The 17,139-nt window shown below is 38.3% G+C and overlaps 1 protein-coding gene and 1 pseudogene across 1 annotated transcript; one reads left to right on the top strand and one right to left on the bottom strand.

Annotated features, from left to right (window-relative positions):
* Positions 1-6,490: 6,490 nt before the first annotated feature.
* Tomm5 (translocase of outer mitochondrial membrane 5) lies at positions 6,491-10,281 on the bottom strand. Its single transcript, XM_076845801.2, has 2 exons — positions 10,064-10,281; positions 6,491-7,009 (listed from the first exon to the last, which is right to left on the bottom strand). The coding sequence occupies exons 1-2, from the start codon at positions 10,182-10,184 to the stop codon at positions 6,975-6,977; spliced, it is 156 nt and encodes a 51-aa protein (XP_076701916.1). The 5' UTR covers positions 10,185-10,281; the 3' UTR covers positions 6,491-6,974.
* Positions 7,438-7,846, top strand: LOC143390834 (large ribosomal subunit protein eL30-like; annotated as a pseudogene).
* Positions 10,282-17,139: the final 6,858 nt, after the last annotated feature.

Genomic DNA, 17,139 nt, shown 5'->3' with positions numbered 1-17,139 from the left:
AGATAACGAGAAAGTAAATTAAGTATATTAGCAATTCTACTGAGGCATTTAACTATGAGAGCAGAGAAATGGAATAGCAGATGAAGACAGGCAAGTGGTGGATATTGTGGGAACCACCAACACCCAGCACCAGCATTCACTCCCCCTGTGGCTAGAGTGTTGGCTACTGAGAGTTCACAGCAAAGCTGCCTCCCCTTCATACCAAGCAGCACACATTCACGATCAAGTCCTTTAGGGGTTCAAAGGCCTTGCCCCCTTGCCTGATGCAGGATTTCTCTGATGGGCCATGCTAGCATACAAGACATCTAAGGGATGTCTAAAGCTACCACTGCAACTAGAGTGACCAACATTCCCATCTGCTCAGGACTGAGGGATTTCCCAAGATTTAGGACTATGAATGGTAAAGCTGTGACAGACCTAGATGGTAGGTCACCTAGTCAGAGGTGTATCACTTATTTTACTCACTCCCTTAAAGGGTCTCTCCAAAGACAATCTGCACCATAATCTCAACATTCTCACCAGGGAACAGATAGACTTTAACCAGCTGGGTTTTGCCAGGAAGGACAATGAAACCAGGGGGAGGAAACAGAACTGAAGGTGTATTCAAGAATGATCACAATGATAAAATGTGAGCAGAGTCCTGGTAGGAGGGGAGAAGAGAACAGATGGTAGGGTGGGTGAAGAGATTATAGGGCTCGGTGGAGTCAACAAATTATTTGTGTTGGCTAAAAGAATGCTTTGAATTAAATCTAGGTAATGACTACAGAGTTGAGTGACTAAGGAAATGACCTCCAAAAGAAAGCAAATTTTTGCACAAGGGAACTCTCAACTATTCCACACCAAATCTAAACCCTCATTGTATGTGGCAGATCTAATGCCCCCACCCCAAGATGCGCCCATGTCCTAATCACCAAACCTGTGAATTACCTCTTACAGCAAAAGGAACTTTGTGGATGTGATTAAGGATTTTGAGATTCAGAGATTATTGTAGATTTTTTGGGTGTTATGATGTTATCACAAGGGTCCTTACAAAAGGAAGAAAGTTCAGTCAGAGAAAATGTGACTGCACAAGCAGAGATGGGAGTGAACAGCCTCCAGAGTGGAAGTGGCAAGGCAGTCTCTCCTAAAACCTCCACAAAGAATGTAGCTCTCCTGAAACATGGATTTTAACCCCATGAAATCCATTTCAGACATCTGACCTCTAGGACGGCAAAAAATCCATCTGTGTTATTGTAAGCCACCAGGTCTGCAGGAATTCAACTAATACATTGGTGTACTCTCTTGTCTAAACTTGTTCTACTCATTCCCTAAAGGGGAGCAGCAATAGGAAACTAAAACACTGACACACTTCTTCCTCCTTTTCCTGTTTTGTAAACCCATTCTCTTCATACCTACATAAATTCCTCACCTGTTCTGTTACATTCTGCAACCTTTTATCTGCGGCCTATGTGCTCATTCTTGAAATATTTCCAACCCTGAATTATCACACACACACACACACACACACACACACACACACAGCCATACCATGGTTTTAATCAGCATCTAGCTAAAAGAAGCTCAATATTTATTTATTTCAAATCAAAGTGTTGGAAATATTTGGATATCCAAATGTCCACTCAATTATCTCCATCTCATGAAAACTTGCAACTCAGGTCCAAAATTGAACACATTATTTCCCCCTGAAACCCTATTCTTTTTTTTTTTTTTAATATTTATTTTTATTTTTTAGTTTTTGGCGGACACAACATCTTTGTTTGTATGTGGTGCTGAGGATCCAACCTGGGCCGCACGCATGCCAGGCGAGCGCACTACCGCTTGAGCCACATCCCCAGCCCCTGAAACCCTATTCTTAGTTCAGTAATTGGTACCATCAACTCAGCTATTTAAGCCAGGAACCAGAGAGTCTTTCTTGATATTTTTCCTTCTTCACTTCACTGATTCAATATTGGTCCACTCATTTACCCCCTTAATTTCCCCCTTCAAATCCAGTCTTCATACACTATGTCTAATGCTGTTTTAAGTGGGCAACTCTGAACTCCCCACCTTGAAAAACCCGGCCTGGTCCTACCTTCTCTACCTTTTCTCCCAGATGACCCCAACTGACCCTTCAGGTCCCTAAAATCACTCCTTCAGAGAAGCTCTCTCCAGCAAGGTTAGATCTTTCAGATGTCAACTCACACAGCATCCTTTGGTAAATGAGAGACCTCAAAGGGCAGTCCTGTGACTGTCCATATCCCCAACTTTTAGCATGGTGCCTTGTACTTAGTAGGAATTGATAACTTTGATGAATAAATGAGTAATCTATAGGGCTCTGTAAAGCCCAGACTATAATAAATCATTTTCCCTATATGATCTGCAATAAAGTAAATATCTCACCTTTCAAGTAATAAAATACTTCTGTGATTTGGTCACCATTTTATACTTTGCTAACTTCTCTGTCTTTTAACCAGGTAGTCCATAGGCCAAATCCAGCCAGCCATCTATTTCGGTAAATATATTGAGACACTGCCACACCCACTCATTTACTTATGGTCTTTGGCTGCTTTCACAATTGCTTAAAACAAGAGCTTAGGCTGAAAAGCCTACCATTTGACCCTTAACAGAAAGTTTGCTCATTTCTGCCTTTATAGGTTCTTTGATGACTCAATTTATGAAGTGATCACATTAGAGTGACAGAGTAAAATGTCCAGCTGATTTCCTTTCTATACTATCTAAAATACTGAACGGTGCCTGGATCTTACATAGACATACACTTTGCTTAAAAAAAAAAAAAAAAAAAAGGAGTGGGAAGAGGAAAAATGCTCAGATTCCCATATTCTTCCTTTGTGCCAAAGGAAGGTTCAAATTACAGACTCCCAAACTACTGAACACATTAACTGTAATGCTAAATTATTTCAAAGAACAATGAAAAAGGCAGTTTTTATTCATTTTTTTAGGTGTCTATGAACCTTTATTTTATTTATTTATATGTGAATCGAACCCAGTGTCTCACATATGCTAGACAAGCACTTTACCTAAAGGCAGTTTTTAAAAACTGTGCTACTGCCAGCAGTGGGGACATTAACTTAACTTAGTGGCCACATTTCTACCTATTAAAGTGGTATTCCTCTACCACAATATGATTGTGGGGGATTAACATTCCTCTCTACCATCTCTTTTTCTTCCAATGTTCCCATTTCAAGAGCATCCAATTTGCTATGGTTCTTTACTTACTATTTTATACTACACAGATTAAAACAAAAACAAAAACAAAAACAAAAAACCCAACCCCACTAAGCTATATATGTATATAGTCCAACTATTTTTCAATATACTATTTCAGAACTGTCTATTTCAAGTATTGAGATCTCTCAGAGGGTATGGCCTGAATTTTGAGAAACTAGTCAAAAAACGAAACCATTAGATTTTTTTCATATCACATAACACTGGAATCCAGAGTAACAATCATACTTTTCCCCCCTCCCCCGCAAAAGCATCTAAGGATAGGGTACCATAAGCAAACATTAAAAGTCCCCTAAGCCTTGATCAGCTGCTATTTATTAGCCATACTGAAACTTTCAGAATCTCAACCTCTCCATCTGTTGAATGTCATCAATGATTGGTTAGGGCTGATTTCAGACAATGAATAATAATTTTGAAGTCTGTATACATTTAGAAGATCAGCATGCTATCTCCTAGCAACTGGAAACATGAATGAACTTGTTTAAGCAGTAAATGTCAGCACAAATCGCTTCTAAACACATTACTCCAAACACTAACAATTAATAATATTTACCAAATGTCAACAATTGTGCCAACTGCCCTACTTGCATTTTCCCATTTAATTCTTACAATACTTTGAAGCAGACAGATGTTTCTATTATCCTAATTTTACAGTTAAATACAATGAAATTTAGAGGTTCACTTGCTGAAAGCCAATCATATCATAAGTATCAGAGTCAGGACTCAAAATCAAGTCAGCCTGTTTTTCAAGCCAGTATTCAAGAGTGTGATACTATATACTGTACCTTCTCAATTAAGTCAGAAATAGATATAAATGATTACCATGAAACAGAACAACAGGGTTCAAAAATTACATGCTGTCTGGGTAAAGATGGGATTCAGCACATGTACATACTTCTCCTTCCTGAAATTCCATTAAATGACAATAAAGTTTTTGTCTGTTTTAAGGTGTAAACCAGAAAAGATAGAAGAAAAGACAATATCAACAAAAAGTTAAAAGTTGGAGAACAAATTACATGTAGTAAATAACAGAATAGACCCAAGGAAACTGAATTCTGAGCCTACAGTAGGAAAAGCTACTGAATTTGAATCACAGAATTTCTTAAAGGTTCAGGAACTGGTGGCTTCATGTGTCTCTGGAAGTAGAATGTGAACAGGTAGAGACCAAAACAAGAATTGATTAAAAGTCTAAGTAATCAGATATTCTATGCAACTTTGTACACAGCTGAACAGCCTCCTTTTCCAAGCTCACTCTCCAAATTAGAAGTTTCTTTTCTACCTGGGCACAATGGAGGCTGAGCCAGGAGGATTCCAAGTTCAAGGCTAGCCTCAGTAACTTAGCAAGACCCTGTATCAAAATAAAAAATAACAAGAGCCATGTAGTTTAGTGTAGGTGTAGTTTAGTGGTAAATTCAATCCCCAGGTGTGTCAGGGAAAAAAAGTTTATCTTTTAGAAATGAGTAAAACAGTTTGGGTTGTAGAAAGCTGGGCACTTTGGGCTGATATACTGTATTTAAAATGCAGAGCCTCAATAAGCGAACACACAGAGAATAGTGAGACACATACAATATTCTGGGCCTCACCTCAGCCTTCTCCCTCACTTGACTGCCAGAATATTGGCAAGTCATTCATTTTTCACTTAGGAGCTTGGGAGAGTCTTTGCTGAGGAATGACCAGTTCAATAGGAAATACCTTAAGAGAGGAACATAAAAGTTTTTCCAATTAAATGACCCAATAGATTGCCCTTCAGCAGAGCACAGCATCAACAAACTCCATCTATTGAGAGTCTCTAATCAATCTGTTAGTACCCTATTTTTAAATATGAGCATACAACTAATGTCAAGCAAAAATCAACAAAAGCAATTTTAGATAAAACTGGCTGACTATAGAGGAAAAAGAAAACATCAAATATAGCATCATCCTACAAATAGAGGGAAAATAAAAGGGGAAGAAATCATCAACAAAATTGACAAAATTTCTGAGAACTAAAGGACATAAGTTTCAAGTTTAAAATGGTTTAACAAGTGACCAGCACAGTAAATTAAAATAAAAACACATCAAAATTTGTCAACATGGAACGTAAGATACTATGAACAAAAGATTCTTGTTTCTAAGGGAGGAAAAATTTAGGTCTCCCAAAAAGGTCAGGCATCAGAATGGTTTCAGATTTCCCCGTAGCAACACTGAAACTTAGAGGCAATGGTTTCTGAAGGAAACAGCTTTCCAATCTAGAACTCTATATTCAGCAAAATATCAAATATGTGAATAAAATAAAGTCTTTTCAGACCAACAAGGTCTTAAAAACATTTACCTCAATGCCACCTTTCCCCAAATTGAAAAAGTGCTCTATCAAAATAAAAGCATAAATGAAGAAAAGATAACAGAAAGCAAGAGATCCAACATCAGCCAAGAGGAAAAGGAATTCTCACAATAAAGGCAAAAGGAGCCAAGTGCAGTGATGAGTAGTGCACGGCTGTAATCCCAGCAGCTCGGGAGGCTAAGACAGGAGAATTGTGAGTTCAAAGCCAGCCTCAGCAATAGTGAGACACTAAGCAACTCAGTGAGACCCTTTCTCTAAGTAAAATACAAAAAAGGGCTGGAGATGTGGCTCAGTGGTTGAGTGCCTCTGAGTACACCCCTGGGTACCTCCCCTCCAAAAGCGAACAGAGTTCCCAGGTTATAGCCATTTGTCAGGCACAGAAGGTTATCAGTCTAGAATGGGGCAGATCAGAAGGCTCCAGGAAAAATTTACTCAGGAAGATGAAACTGGGTGCCCAATGAAACCAACAATGTGTGCAATTTAGACAAATGGCAAAAGGTTTCATTAATTTAGAGGAAAGTTCACAGAAAAATGAAGCCTAGGGGGGGAAAAAATTCATCAGTAGTCAATAAACAATTCCTATAACAGAAAAACAATGAAGTAACAATACCATCATGCTATTTAGAAACACAAATAGCTAAAAAGGGATGAGTGTAGTTGCCTCAGGGGAGGATTATTCCCTTATGCCAACAAACCTGGAGGACTATTTGACTTAAGAATATGACATTTTTCTCCTTTGGTGGTACTATATGCACTCAGCATCAAGCAGTACTATTGCTTTCACAAAGACTGCTTGTCAGTAGAACTTAACATTACTTTATCAGGATTAGAAAATTATCAAATTCAAGACAAAAAGAACAATTTAATTATTACAATATTGTAATAATCTCACCAGTGATTGTTGTTTATCAGCAGAAAGTGGGATAAGAAAAATAAAAACCCAAATTTTCTTAATTGCTATGTTTATTAAAAATATAGACTAATAGTCCTGTGATTAAATGTCATTGTGGTTGGGTGCTGACTTCATAAGACATAACTGTAAGGGCCTCTTCACAAATATACTCTGGACAGAAGTAAAAATGTAAACAGAAATGACTGACAAGACAATGCCATTTCAGACATAATCCCCTTATAATTAATGAAAGGGAGTTTGACACTATTTACAATCATACCAACATTCAGAGGCCAAGTATCACAAGCATAAGGTCACACTATAATTACAAGATGTCTTTTCATACTTTCCAAATTGTTGTAAATTTTAGCTATGAAGGTCAGTAATCATAGCCAAATTTGTTCTTAACAAGTAGAATTTTTATGTCCTTTCAATCAAAGAGTCTCTTACACCATTCTGGGCCCATTCATTTGCAGATAGGAGGAGAAACTGTAACCAGGTTCTTCATATCATGCATGTACACGTGATGTCCAATCTTCATATGCTGTCCAATTTCTTTAAGATAAATGGAGCTTAAATAAAACAAAACACCCAAAATTAGTTTCCAGGTCTATCAGTCCCCAGGCTACATGTCAGAAAAGACTTGGGGGTGGAGATCCTTATAGGTTTAATTGAACATGTTTTTGAAAACAACTCTAAATGATGGTAAAGCCTCTGCTTATAAAAAACAAGCAAGAGATTCCCCACCTTCCAAAGCAGCTCATTTCAGTGCCATTCAATTATAATTACTATAAAGTTCATTGTTATTCAATTCAAAATTTTTCATCCAGGTAGTTCTCCCCCTTAGGGCCATAAAGATGTATTCCAACCATCTTTCAAATGACAATCCTTTACTTTAGTGATTTATTTTAACTGTAGAAGGAACTCTAAAGACTCATTTGATCCTGCCATCTTGATGGCTGCTCTTAGCTAGGGGACATCCTGCATTTAAGGCAGGAGAATGGTAGCTGCAAAGAAGACAAAAAGTTTCTGGAGTCAATCAACTCTAGGCTCGCTTGTTATGAAAAGTGGAAAGCACGTGCTGGGGTACAAACAGACACTGAAGATGATTAGACAGGGCAAAGTGAAACTGGTCATCCTCCCCAACAACTATCCAGCTTTGAAGAAATCTGAAACAGAGTTCTATGCCATGTTGGCCAAAACTGGTGTCTATCACTACACTGGCAATAAGAAACTAGTGTTCATCACTACATTGGCAATAATAAACTGGTGTCCATCACTACATTGGCAATAATATGTAATTTGGTACAGTGTAAAGAAAATACTACAGAGTATGCACACTGTCTATCACTGATCCAAGTTATTCTGATATCATTATAAGCATGCCAGAACAGACTGATGAAAAGTAAAACATACAAAATTTCTCTTAACTTGGCAGAGCTTGTAAAAAAAAAAAAAAAACAAACAAACAAAAAAACTTATTTGAAAAATGGCAGACAATAGGGGCAAAAAAGAAAGAAAGAAAAAAAAAACTACTGAAGTAAGAAACAAAACTTACTTTGTTCTCTCTTGATGAACTATATATCACTTATGACCTCCAGATCACAGCATCTTATTCAGGGTCTAACAAAATGCCATACACAGAAATATCTAGAAAATTAAATGTGATCATATAGATTTAAAGAAGTGATATTATTGTCCTGTGTAAAAGTGCTGTGGTCACACACAAAAAAAATCAACAGATGAACTTCTTTCTTAATATACACACTTAAAACATTTTATTAATATGAAACTGAGCTACTGAGATCTGTTGGAAGTTGATAAAGTCAGTAGTACATCCAACCTTCTCTACTAATTCTTAATGGGGGGAAAAATCCACAAGAAATGATGAGTGGATAAAAACGTGGTATATCCATACAATGGGATCTTAATCAAATATAAAAAAGGTTCTGTCACAAGCTGCAAGTTGGATGAATCTTGAAAAGGTGCTAAGTGAAATAACAGACACAAAAGGTCACATATTATATAATTCCTTTATATGAAATATCCATAAAAGGCAAATCCATTCAGAAACTGCAAATAAGTGGTCGCCAAGGACTGGAGAAAGGGGGAAATGGGGTTACAGATTATGGACATAGTATTTTTGTTTTTTTAGAAGAAAAGACAATGTTTCTAAAATTGAGTGTGATGATGACTGCACACTTCTGACTGCTGAAAACCACTGAATTGTGCACTTTAAATATGGTTGTGTCATACACAAAATTACGTCTCAACCTAAAATGTGATAATAAGTAATTACAATTAAAGGCAAAAATCATTAAGAAGAAAATATTTTACTAGCAGCTAGATCAACAACAACAAGTTAGGAGGAAATAAGTACATTTGGGAGTTATAAAAAGTTCTCAAGGGGGCTAGGGTTGTATGTAGTTCAGTTGTATGAATAGGTAGAGTGCTTGCCTAGTACATGTGAGGCACTGGGTTTGATCCTCAGCACCACATAAAAATTAATAAAATAAAGGTATTGTGCCCACCTACAACTAAAAATATATATATTATATATGTGAATGAATGAAAGTTCTTGAATGAGCAGTATTATTTCCGTGTTTCTATTCCCCAAAGCTCCCTCTCCTGGGGAAGCAGAGCAATACAGGGAAAGAGTACCCAGTAAAAGAAACATCTGAATGAGAGACCTCAGCCTCAGTGAGTTCAGACTAGGCCTAACAAAAGTCTTCTACAGCATGACCTTGGTATGGCCTTCAGTGATTTGACTTTCCCTGCCTCTCCATTCAGACCAGACAACAATATACAAATTTTATAACAATGAAAAGGATACTGTACTAAGAATGAAGTGACAGTGGCAAGTCATTTCTGAAACAACAATAAAATTAGAGAACTGCTCTATAAAGCTGCTTCCAATTCTTATATTCAGTGTACTGTAACCCTATGCTTTATGTTCCATTTTAAAATCGAGCAATCACTTGCAAAAAGGATACAAAGAATCTTAGGCCTACCCTTCTCAAAGAGTCACTGTCAAGACCGAATAATGGATGTAACTTTCTGCCAACTGTAAAGATCAAATATTTTTCTATTTCCACCAATCCTATAAACTCGTTTTCCTCTCATTCCTTCCCCCAGAAGCAATTATTTACTTCACCTTCAGTACAAATAAACAGCAAGGAAGCAAAACCTTTTGCATTTCAATGGTCGGCACTACAGGAGGAAAACCTGGCACGGAGTTAAGAGCTTCGGATTCTAGGTCAAGCCCATTCACTGAATCGCTGGATGACCTTGGCCAGTCATTTCCCTAACTTTGGCACTGTTTCTTGGTCTCCAAGATGAGAGAACTGCTCTAGGATAAGCTTTGAGGCTTTTTGCACTCACTGTTGAGGTTGGGCGAGCTAGGATGAGCTAACCTCGTGTGCAGGGGCACCACCACGTGCGCTTCGGTGTCCCCAGTCAGACCCGCAGGCTCTAGACTATCGTCACCCTCGACGCGCACACTCTTGCTCCCGTGACGGCTCAGCTCGGCTTAGCTCCCCAAGGCCTCACAACGGTCTGGGGAACTAGAGGTGGCTAGGCGGTGTCGGCAAGGTGGTCTTATGGTCACAGCCCGGGAGGACACTTACTGACTCTCAACAGGGCCACGTAGATAAGGAAGTTCCGTATGGAGGAGATCACGTCCTCACGCATCTTCCGCTTCATCTCCTCCGGGTCCAGCTTCGGCGCAAGGCCCTCGATCCGGAACATCGCCGCTCTGCCTCACCAGCTTCCAGCCGCAGCGTTCAGCTCTCCCGTCCTCAGTAGCCGCCTTGCACCCGGAACTCGGCCTAACTCTACTTCCTGTTCCCGCCCCTCGTTTCCGCGCGAGGCGACGGGAGCCTGCGAGGAACAATCCTCATCCTAATCCTGTGGCTCTGAAGAAGGGCGGCCTGAAGGGGGCAGCAGCAATCTTAGCTACCAAGCTTCGGGCTCCTGAGAGCTGTTTCTTGAATATTCTCTGACTTTAGCCAAAAAGTGCCATCCTGCAAAGAGGTTTCAAAGCCTCCCGGTAAGGGGCTATGCGCATAGGTTCTCCCATAAATAATAGCTGACATTTATTGAATACTCAATACGCTTCTCCCTGAATTACGTATTACAGTCTTTATTTCCCAACACAAACGTGCTTTAAAATACCTCAGGTAAGGAAAAAAGTGTTGGGGAAGAGAGATGAAATATTAGCAAGTATTGAAAACTACTTAAGCTGGTGATTGGTATATTATTTTGGTTAATTATTCTAGTCTTTCAAACTTGAGTTTTGAAGTTTTCTGTGATTTAAAACAAAAAGGCAAAGCTGGTGAAACTTGCCAGAGACAGGGTTTTTAATATTTTCCATATTATTGCTGTATTCTCATTTCTGTAGTTACAAATTATTATATAGGCCTAGTAATAAACAGCCTGTGTAAACCAAGTTCAAAACTGATTAACGTTTACATATTGGGAGAAGGCAGCTCAGAAACCAAATGCACTAAGTCATTATATTACTGTTATTGACACCTTAACCCAGGGACCCTGCTTGGATCCCAGCTGGCTGAATTCAGCGCCCCAATGCATAAGAAGTAGTTCAATTTTAAAACAGAGCCCTCCCAAACAAATCACCATAGGTCTCTACTCCTCTTAGTGTTTATTCCAAACAAATTGGCACTTGACAATCCCTATCAAACAAATAGTTCAAGAAAGAACTCCAAATTGATTTCAGAGAAATACCAAATTGTATAAAAAGCTCCAGAACAAACAGAACTCTCAATTCATCTCATAGAAATCCTGAGTGGGCTAGAAAGCTCCAGAAGACAGGTAAGAAAGGATAAAGTTCAACGTGCACTGCCAGTGAGACTAGGGGACAGTCAAACTTTGGGCCCATAGATTACTAAAAAATTATTTTTTCATTTTATTAAAGTGGCAAAGAGCAGTTGGCACTTGTTTGAAGGAAAAGAAGGAAAGTCCCACAATTTAAATTCAGTTTCATATTAGTTCCCTTCCTCCAGAATAGGCTAGCCACAGGTGGCATTATAGTCCCAGCATGTGGTGTCCCTTCTGTTACCTATGGCCTAGCCCAGGGACCTTATTTGGATGCCAGCTAGCTGGATTTGGTTGCCTGCCCACATAAAAAATAGATAAAAGATGGAAAAAATGATCAGTTCAATCAAATTGCATAAAGTTCACTATTCATTTTTCCACATTTTATCTATTTCTTAATCATCAGGTGGCTGAATCCAAGCAGGGTCCCTGGGCTAAACTATAGATAATATTGCTGAAGTGAAGGGGTAAGGTTCTACTGCAGATAATTACATTGTCAAGTTGAATTCTCTTTCCTCTGCACACTACTGATACACTGGTAGTTTTAACAGTTAGTACCTGCAAGTGTAGACATTCCTGGAGTCAGAAAATAGGAGTTTAAGGCAATCAGACTTTCTGTCACAAAATCATCAACCCATTATTAATAGGCTGTTACCTTGAGTTATAAATGCCAGCTAGCTGTATATAATTTCCAGACATGAACCAGATGACTGCAAATTTACTCACAAAATTGATTTATTAGAATGTTTCTTCTTGACAGCACATTGCATTGCAACAGTGAAAAAATATGTATCTATATATCTATATCTATATCTATCTATCTATATCTATCTATCTATCTATCTATATATATATATATATATATTTGTAGGTGACACAGTACCTTTATTTTATTTTTATGTGGTGCTGGGGATCGAACCCAGTGCTTCACTCATGCTAGGTGAGCACTTTACCACTGAGCCACAACCCCAGCCCCAACAATGGATTTTTAATAAGTTAAAAACAATAATTTATAATTTATCAATTAACTGTGGCAACTAATAACTGTAAGCTTTGCCACCCACCTTTATGATTGGCAGAATGAAAAACACTGGGAAGAAAAAGAACTCATCTGCTTATCCAAACTTAAGTAAGCTTTTGCATCTATAATTCATGCAGTGGAATAGCACAGGCAGCTCTGGAATGGGAGAGGCTGACACCCAAGAAATAGCCTCCAGGCAGCCATTTGTGAATGTTTGGAAAATCTTTGCTGATTCTGGGAAGCAGCAAGGGCCACAGAAATAATCTGATCAGGAAAACCTTAGACATGGTCCTTAGATCTGACACCACCACTCACTGTCCATGTGAAAAGGAACAAGTCTCTGTTTCAATGCAACTTTACTTCTTTAGTTGTAAAGGGAGGACATAGGATTAAATGTTCCTGACAGTTCCTTCCAGTTCTAATAGTCTATGCATTTTGAATTCTAATCATGACATCTAGGACATAGTGATTGGGAGTGTATAGATATCATCAATGTAGTCAGAGAGCAAAATAGCCAGTATGTACATTTGCCATTGTAGGAAGAATAAGGCACATCTGATCCATCCAAATGGTGAGGCAAAACAGATTGGGAAGGAAGAAGTTCTTATTCTGATGTTCTTCTTATATGATTCTAACTTAGACCCTAATGCTGGTCTAATTTAAATAAACAATTCACCTATGGAACTACCATATTATTTTCTTTACTGAGATGCTTTTGAGTAACTTGCCTGGATTTTTAGGGAGCCAAAGAAGGGAGAAACTACCCACAATCAGATTTCTTGTTCAAAGAACAGGTTTTTAAACTTTGAATTTTATTCAACTAATTCTAGGTTAAATAGGTACCAGTAACTTGGCAGATAATGTATTAAACCGCTAGTCTGTTAAAAGGCAAAGTTATTCTTATTCTCACAACAATGTCTTAGAAAGGTCTGGTGCTTGCCTGCCTTTTGAGACAGAGGAGGGTAGTGGATAGAAATGTAGAGCAGCTGTATCTTGGAGTGAGAGACTGGTTCTGAGTACAGTTTAGGAAGGTAAACTTTCTGTCTCAGATATATTCATTCTGGTAAACTTGGCCTTCCCCCTTTGCATGCCCTTCTCTAGTTGTAATAAAGGAAATTCATTAAAAGAGGTTAGGATCCTTTTGTTGCCTTTTTTAAAATGTGCTTATTCACGTATTTGGCATATAGGTGGTGGTATTGACCAGTTACAGAGGGTTTAGGTGAGGCAAGTTGAGAAATCTTGCTTCAGGCAGTCAACATTGTGTTGAGCTGTTTCACATATTACATCCTTTATTTTTCATCATTGGGATAATGAAAAGTTTGGGCCTAAGCTTTAAAGTCACCTGCAGCTCTAAGATGCTTCACTTTTGCTAATTTTTCCTTTTCTGTGTACATAACCTTGAACTAAAGGCTAAGAACAACCGATGTACTTGGATTTGCCATGAAAGGTAAAAATAAAATATGCACACATAATTTAATATTGGTATTTATATTATTTGGTCTGATCACAGAGGAAATGGCAGCTGATGTCATAGCCTCTTTTGTTTTCCATTTAGATCCCAGGAGGGATTTTGGAGCCATTTCCTTTGCCTCAACTTCCCAGACAGTACTGCCTGCAAGCATTCAGAGTGTATAACCTCCCCATAAGAGAATTAAGTGCTTTAATTTCCTACACTGGGGAAGAATTTGTATTTGCAAGGTCAGACATTGATTTATGACTCATGAATGAGGAATAAATCCAATATAAAATCACAGGAACCTTGTGTTTTCTGATTTATAGGGAGATATAGACTTTGGGTATTGAATAGTTTGACTCTCTGAAACTGAGGCCAGAAGGAAGGAAGCTAGTTAAAAACAGAGCTACTTGGAACTAGGGTAGGTCTCTGAGCTCCCTCTTTGATGCTTTTCACCATCATACCTTGCTATTTCTGATACTTTGTGAACATTCTCATTGAAAATTCTTCCTGCAAAAGTGAAGATGGGAAGAATGAGGTACTGTTTGATCCCAGTTTGGGAGAGCCAGGACAAACGACGGCTGCTATTCACCCACAGGCTCAGGGAAGCCCTTCTTCCCACACTTCCACACCCACCACCACTCGTTAGTCTGGACTGTGTTATTATCCAGCTCCACACCTCTCCTTCCTCATTCCTGCAGGGGAACATGGCCTGGAATTCCTCAAATAAACATGGCTTTGAGATCCACTCAGGACCCAAAATGAATGACACAAAATCCAGGACAAGGAAAGTACCCTCAGATTCTCAATAAGACCTGTTCTGTGATAGATGATAACCAGAGTCCTCACCTAGCAGATAGGACCTCAGCAAGAAGCTTCTTCAGGAAGGGAGACTTTTGAACCTTAAAGAATGAGTAGAACCTTCGCCTCCCTGGCATTTGCTTCCTATGATATCCTTTTCTCTGTTCTAATTTTTACAACTTTGTTTTCTAGATGACCTTTGAGCATGTGCTCTCCTTCCAAGTGAACTCAAATACAAGGAACATATTATTGTTTATTATTGAATCCTCCAACAAACCGAGGATAGGTATTTATATGTGATAAAAACTCACTAAGTGCCCCTGAGTATAAGAAGGAATGAATTTCATTTACACTATTTAGAATTTTAAAATTGAGTAGCTGTGTATATATTAGGTTGAAAGGAAATCATCCCCAAAAGAAATTAACCCAAAATTCTCTATAATATTTTTATTTATTTATTTGAGAGAGAGAGAGAGAGAGAGAGAGAGAGAGAGAGAGAATATCTTTTTTGTAGATGGACACACACAATGCCTTTATTTTTATGTGGTGCTGAGAATCAAACCTGGGTCCTGCATGCGCTAGGCAAGCGCTCTACCGCTGAGCCACAATCCCAGCCCTCTATAATATTTTTTATAGCTATTTTATTTCTGACTATTTTGGTATAACTTGTTTTTGTTTGACTAAATAAAAGTTTTTTAAATAATTGTAGAATGTCATCTTGAAGTTAAAGAATGACCTTTAACATTTATTTTCTTTACTATTAGCAATATAATTATGTAAAATCCATATCATATTTTTAGTAATTTGCTTTTCCCACAAAAGTAAATACTTATTATAATAATATTTAGAAATACAGAATTAAGGAAAAAAGAAAACAATCCCCTTAGTTCCAAAACCACTATTGATATTGGTGATAATCCTTTCAGACTTTCTACCAGCATTCCTTCTCCATCCCTTTCCCTGACGTTCTCAGGATGACAGACCTGCCTGATTAGAGTAGATACCCACTCATTGTCTTACAAGAAACACAGTTTTCTAAAGGCAGGGATAATTTTTTTCTTGCATATCGAAGCTTAATTGCTATACAGATTGTGAATCAAGGAACATGCGCATATTTCCATTCATAAGATTTAGAATTCATTAGGGGAGAATAAAGGCCTTAAAATATGAAACCTTACCTTAACCATTTTCTTTAGAGGGTCTCCCCAAATCTCAGGGTCTTCTTCCATGCTTGGCCTCCAACTCCAGAATCCCTGCTGCTGCTTGAGCATCTCCACTTCCAGGGAGCTCATCACTCTCCTGGGAACTCTAGTTAGTGCCACACCAGCCTCTTCATACCATGTGCCTGCTAGTCCCAGTTATGTCCTTGAGAGTATGAAATGCAAGTTTCCATTTTCCCCTCATAATTCTGTAGCAGCAACCTTAAAGTCTTCCCTGATGTTTTTCTCCAGATTAAAAAAAATTTTTTCAGATTTTTATAAAATTTTGTAATTTTCTCTTACTCAGAACCTTAACTTTTCTAGTAAACAATGATGGCATGGTTTATTCTGAGCTATCTGGCTCTATGTCCCCCACACTATATGCACAGGTACACATACACATTGTAAAGGGGACTTTTTTATTCCTGAGCAAGGACCTCTAGAACTCAAAGCCAGAGACTCTATTCCTTACTCAGAGATTGTCCTGGAACAAGAAGAGTGTGCCTGGGTATTCATCTCTTCCCTCAGATCTCTCCGAGTGGTGGGTGGAATTCCCTGACCGCCCATTGGAGTTCTTGACTTTCTCACTGTGAAATGAAGACCAGCTGCAAGAAGTATTAGGAGAGGCCTTGTAGCTGCAGTAGAAAAACATGGGCTTTGGAATGAAGGTGGGTTTCAAATCCAGCTCCTTTACGAAGTTGTTTTGAGACCTTGTGCCAGATGTCTAACCTTTCTGGGCTTTTGTTTCTTCATGAGTAGAAGAGGAACATAGTATGGACTTCAAAATGTTATTTAGAGTGCTAAATTAAATAATTTATTTAAAGTGCTTGACTTTTGTTGGGAATTTTATAGATGATAGCTAGTACTAATAGTAAACAAATTTTCATTAGAAAAATTATGGCTTAGTTATACTCTAAATGGAACAATTAAAACATTTTTTTTTACTGCAACAGTATCTATTATCATTTGTTAGTCCCATTTAAGTTATCTCTGTGCTCTTATTCAGAGTAAATCTTTTTAAAAGAATGACAAGCACTCATAATCCTCTTGTCCTCACTTCCTATTCATTCAAAAGCCCAAGGACAGATTAAGCTTCTGGCTGCATCCATTCTCTGAAACTGCCTCTTTGAGGGAGGACCTTATTGCCAAATACAAGGATTCTTGTGAGTCTCAATTTCTCTGCTGTTGGCTACATGAATGACCCTTTCAGGAAAGTTCTTCCCTCTTAGCATCAGGGATACCACATTCTCTGGTTTTCTTTCTACCCTTCCAGATGCTTGACAGCCTCCTTCTATATCTCTTCCTTGGGTCATCTCTTATATGGCAGAATTCTTTTAGGTTCTTTCTTGTTTCTCTTCTGCACTCATGAACAATCTCGTCTAGCTTCAATTACAA

The sequence above is a fragment of the Callospermophilus lateralis genome, chromosome 2, assembly GCF_048772815.1.
Source record: "Callospermophilus lateralis isolate mCalLat2 chromosome 2, mCalLat2.hap1, whole genome shotgun sequence".
Classification (NCBI taxonomy): domain Eukaryota; kingdom Metazoa; phylum Chordata; class Mammalia; order Rodentia; family Sciuridae; genus Callospermophilus; species Callospermophilus lateralis.
The sequence above is the reverse complement of the archived record's forward strand: the minus strand, read 5'-3'. Positions and strand labels throughout refer to the sequence as shown.

Coding starts and splice junctions, on each gene's coding strand:
- Tomm5 (XM_076845801.2), bottom strand. CDS start 10,184: ATGTTCCGGATCGAGGGCCTTGCGCCGAAGCTGGACCCGGAGGAGATG. Junction 7,010..10,063: donor CGTGGCCCTGTTGAGAGTCA/GTAAGTGTCCTC, acceptor GTTTTATTTAAG/CTCCATTTATCTTAAAGAAA.